Source organism: Salmo trutta, chromosome 13, assembly GCF_901001165.1.
Source record: "Salmo trutta chromosome 13, fSalTru1.1, whole genome shotgun sequence".
Taxonomy (NCBI): domain Eukaryota; kingdom Metazoa; phylum Chordata; class Actinopteri; order Salmoniformes; family Salmonidae; genus Salmo; species Salmo trutta.
Window position 1 is genome coordinate 22,361,409 of NC_042969.1, and position 5,027 is coordinate 22,366,435.

A 5,027-nucleotide genomic window follows, 5' to 3' on the forward strand; every position below is an offset into this window, starting at 1 on the left:
TAGTGCCAGCAGTAGTGCCAGCAGTAGTAACAGCAGTAGTAACAGCAGTAGTGCCAGCAGTAGTGCCAGCAGTAGTGCCAGCAGTAGTAACAGCAGTAGTGCCAGCAGTAGTAACAGCAGTAGTGCCAGCAGTAGTAACAGCAGTAGTAACAGCAGTAGTGCCAGCAGTAGTAACAGCAGTAGTAACAGCAGTAGTGCCAGCAGTAGTGCCAGCAGTAGTAACAGCAGTAGTAACAGCAGTAGTAAAAGAAGTAGCAGCAGCAGCTGTAGGAGTAGCAGCAGTAGGAGTAACAACAGTAGCAGCAAGAGTAGTAGCGGTAGTAGTAGCAGCAGTAGCAACAGCAGTAGCAGCAAGAGTAACAGCGGTAGTAGTAGTAGCAGTAGCAACAGCAGTAGCAGCAGTAACAGCTCAGGTACAGCTCTCTCACCCTCTGTGGTAAGTCACTCTGGGACTGGGACCAGGCTGTTTGTGACAGGGCTGTCCTCTATTACAGCAGGACGGGGACTCTGCCATCACGGGGAATGGTGAGGGATGGGGAGTCTATTGTGATGGTGAGTGATGGGAAGCCTGTTGTTATAAGTGTTGTCTGAGGAAGACCAGGAGTAGAGATTGAGAGCTGAGCTGTACTGAGCTCATTGATAGCAAAGAGAAGGAGTTGCCGGAGTGCACTTGTCTTGCATAGTTATAAAGTAATCCTCACTTTACAGGGTAGGAAAGGATATGAGCCTGCATTGTCCCTGAACAGAAAAGAAGGGGTGGGTTTGGGATGTTCTGGTGGCTGGCCTACCTTCTCCTCTGTGGACACCGTGAGTTTGTCGCTGGATATGAGACCGCACACATGCTGCAGAGACAGGCCCATGAACTCCTCTCCCAGCATCACCTCGGAAAAATGCTGCTCTGTTAAACAAACAAGCACACAGTTAGACAAACAACTAGGCTGTTCACGGTCTGTTACACCCCTGAGCAATGACAAAGGTTATCAGCATACGGCCAGCAAGCCCCAGCAGTTTACCACGTCTCTACAACGTAAGGTCAAATTTGATATTCTGTTGACATTTAGATGGGATACAAGGTTTGAGCAGAACGATGTCCATGCAAAACAGAGCCAGGGTGGGTCACATCTTCTAAAAGCAGTCGGAGTCAAGAACTCCCTTCACTTGAAGCTCAAAGTAGTCTGTCATAAATACCCACTGTATGCTTTTTAACGGCAATCTGTTCATACTGACTGACCAAGACAGAGGGCAGTTTCTCCATCCCCTCCGCTAAGCTTACACCCTCTGCCTGGTGAAACGTAGCAGTGAGGAGGGGCTCCACTAACCAGAGTAGGCATGGGACTGGTTGAGGAGCTGGGTGCAGGTGTGGAGGTCGGCAAAGGCTCGAATGCCCAGACAGTTGGTGGGGTGCAGCTGGCTCTGCAGGAACTCGCAGCACACCTGCCTCACATCCATCAGCTGCAGGAGGCTGGCTGCAGGCAGGAGCACCTACAGAGACACAACACAGGGGTCAGAACACACAGCAGGAGACTGGACACTCTCAGTTCAGCCATCAGAGAGAGAAGGCGGGCCCAATACAAGACAATATCATTAGGTCAATTAGTAGAATACACAGCAGGAAAATGCTCTCCTTGTCATTCATTTCTAATGCCAAACAAATCTCCATGTTTTCAATTAGAATTCAGAGGATTTTAGTACTATTCAGTGGTTTGAGGAATCTATGGGAGGCAAACTCATTTCAATTCCAGAGTAGAGTTAATACCAAAATGAAGGGCAACCCAAACGGAGCCCCAACTTCATCTACAGGGGACCACGATCCATGATGTCAGTGCCACTCAGAACGGACAATGAGTCAGAAACAGCCACATATTTACTAGGATAAGAGCTTAAGCTGTGAAAACCCCAAAACAGAGACAGCAGGGATTACAGGAGAACTCTGCAACCCCGGCTCTCAGACTATAGCAGGACAACTAGAATAATGTGTATGTGCCAGTGGTACACGGTGGTCAATTCTAAAGGAGACATTTGGCTTCTCTGGTTTATTAGCCTCTAGCCTGCCAGTCCTTCAGTAATATTGTGTGCTTTAACAGGCAGCCCAGCGCTCCCATTTGTCCACATCCCCACACAGGCAGGCACACAGAAACTAGGTCACTCAGCCAGGCTCTCCTTTAATTTAGGCCTGTGATTTCATTTTTGCCTGTTGCCCTTAGCTCTGAACAGGGAGCTGCAGGCTCACTATTATAGTGGGTGTTTTCAGCAGTTGTGGCCCACACATTCTGAGAGCTAACATGGACAGTACCGAAGCACCACACATACACACAATGAAAAATGATCCAATCTAACGACAAGGCTTGGATGCCATTCTAAAACAAACACACACACAAAGCAGGCATGTTGCAAACATTGCGAGGATGTCCTCTCCCTCCATGCACATTTCCTGAGCTAATAATAAGAGGAAAAGCCCTGCCTGCTGAAACCTTGGCCTCAACAGCAAGGAAGGAAGGAGCAGACTGTAAATGCTAGAGAAAGGGAAAGGGCTGGTAGGTGGAGACAACTTTATGCCACATAAAATTATAAAGAGACCAATGAAGGAATGCCAAAGCAACATGCTGTAAGCACTTAAACATGTCGGAGGACACAGACAGGGACGCTGTAGCTCACCTGAACGTTGTCCTCCGTTACTTCAATCATAGCTGTATAGATATAGTCCACCAGTTTTTTTAGTGTTTGGCCATCCACATCCCTGATCTCCACCTGCTGGGCTTTGCTCTCACTCATGTCCCCTGTCCGCCACACACAGTGAGAGAACCCACTTGAGAAGGTTTAATGTGACATGAGGGGAAAAAATTATCTCACTGTCACAATAAAGTGGGCTTCACATTCACAACATGTTTCACTTGACCCACGGCTTTCACAATGATGACAAATGTAGCCTATATACACAAACGTATACAGTACAGTCCATTTACCATGAACTGTAGGAAGGCTAATACCTGTGAACATGGCACAGAAGTAGGGGCTGCAGGAGGCTAGCACCAACTTGTGAGCTGTCACCTCTACATTTCCCGCCACCAACAGAACGTCGCACAGCATATTCTTACTGTAAACAGATGGTTGAACAGTGTTCTCAAATCATCATACTGAGGATTTCTAAATAACTGTCAACATCATACTGAGGATTTCTAAATAACTGTCAACTGGATACAAGTGCTCCAGCTGTGTGCCGAGGTTACTGTAGTATTAGGTCATTCATTGCAAAGTAGACTATTCGGTGCCAAGGATAAGCCATTATGTATAATGTGAAGGCTATTACTGTGTCATATCAACATCTTACAAAGGCCATCACATGGCTTATTTTCAGTGATGAAAAATGGGGATACTAGGCAGGGGTGAAACCAACCTACCTCCTCATGTCATTCATCAGCTGAAATGCCTTTCTCATATGGGTGTGGTTGAAGGTGTGCATCCCCACATCCATGGCATCTTCCTCGGGGTCACAGGTCGGCTGCTGGTCATTAGATTCTCGACTGGTCAAGGATAATAAACTGGGCATTAATATGCCTACCCAAGATAACTCAAGATCATTAACCTCAGTCACAATAACCCCAGCCCTTTGATTTGTACAAAAATGGTATTAACAAAATCCCACTGTCATTCCAAAGACAATGCTAGAGATAAGTTAGTGTTGCTCAAAATAACTGAACAACATGCATTTTAAATTACAATAAAGTATTGTAATGTATGTTTCAACAGTAGCTATAGTTGTTAGCTGGCTAACACAGTAATTTAGCAGCTGATGTTCGTAGCTAGTAATTTGGCAGCTCTTTCGCTAGCTAGTAACGTTACTTGGTTACTAGAACCACGTTACAATGTTCCACTCTTATTAACGAACGTACTAACAAAGTACGTTAACATACAGTTGTCTTGGGCTACCTTTTGCTCACGCTGTTCGCTTAGATCGCTAATACTAGAACTACATTGACAAACCAACGAGGCAGTGCAGTACAGTAACGTTAGTTAGCTAAGCTAGCAAGTCATCCAGCTATCATAGAAAATGACAAATCTTTCTAAATTATGATAGCAAGTAATCCGACAACAGCTGTACTGAATTCATCGGAAGCGTCCACTTACCCCGAGGTTATACAATCCATGATATCAGATGTGCGGCATAAGTACAGGGGCTGGCTACGGGCCCATGCACAAAATGTATCGTCCAAACTAAGTCCAACACAGCACTAGCATGAAATTGCTTATAATCGGAAATGTACTCATTCATTAGCTGACAAATAAACCTAGCTAATAATAAGCAAGCATCTTCCCATGGTTACTGCTTCTTTCCTTTTTACCTTAAACTATTACAACATGTATTTTCTGAGAACTGATTAAGGAAGGGCAGAGAATGTTTTTCCCAGTCACCACTGCTGCTTCACCCGGACCCATTTCAATCCGCAAGCTTTGTTCCACGGAGAGACTACATCTTGGATCCACTTGCACCCGCGTTGCTAGGTTACGGAGTGTCGGGGTGAGGAAAAGAAGATTCCACCCAAGAGACTTGGTTGGGACAGTGGGTTACAAAGTAGCCATTCATGAGGTAACTTTATAGCTAATAATATCAATATTCATCATATCAACTTTCGAATATTGATATACAGTGCATTCTGAAAGTATTCAGACCCCTTGACTTTTTCCACATTTTGTTACCTACAGCCTTATTCTAAAATGGATCAAGTTTTTTCCCCCTCATCAATCTACATACAATACATGACAAAGCAAAAGCAGGTTTTTAGAAATGTTTGCACATTTATTAAAAATAAAAACCGGAAATATCACATTTACCTAAGAATTCAGACCCCTTACTCAGTACTCTGTTGAAGCACCTTGGCAGAGATTACAGCCTCAAGGCTTCTTGGGTGTGAAGCTACAAGCTTGGCACACCTGTATTTGGGGAGTTCCTCCCATTATTCTCTGCAGATCCTCTCAAGCTCTGTCAGGTTGGATGGGGAGCGTCGCTGCACAGCTATTTTTAGGACTCT

General features: G+C 45.1%; 1 protein-coding gene across 4 annotated transcripts in view; it reads right to left on the reverse strand.

Annotated features, from left to right (window-relative positions):
- LOC115205444 (kelch-like protein 3) overlaps positions 1 to 4,677 on the reverse strand; it is a 19,204-nt gene extending 14,527 nt beyond the window's left edge. For all 4 annotated transcript variants that reach the window (XM_029771426.1, XM_029771427.1, XM_029771425.1 and 1 more), the window contains exons 1-6: positions 4,126 to 4,677; positions 3,399 to 3,521; positions 2,988 to 3,094; positions 2,656 to 2,777; positions 1,320 to 1,482; positions 789 to 898 (exon numbers count right to left, since the gene is read on the reverse strand). In XM_029771426.1, the coding sequence (XP_029627286.1) occupies positions 789 to 898; positions 1,320 to 1,482; positions 2,656 to 2,777; positions 2,988 to 3,094; positions 3,399 to 3,521; positions 4,126 to 4,145 (645 nt within the window). In that variant the 5' untranslated portion in view covers positions 4,146 to 4,677. The remainder of the gene's footprint in view (positions 1 to 788; positions 899 to 1,319; positions 1,483 to 2,655; positions 2,778 to 2,987; positions 3,095 to 3,398; positions 3,522 to 4,125) is intronic.
- Between the last annotated feature and the right edge of the window lie 350 nt (positions 4,678 to 5,027).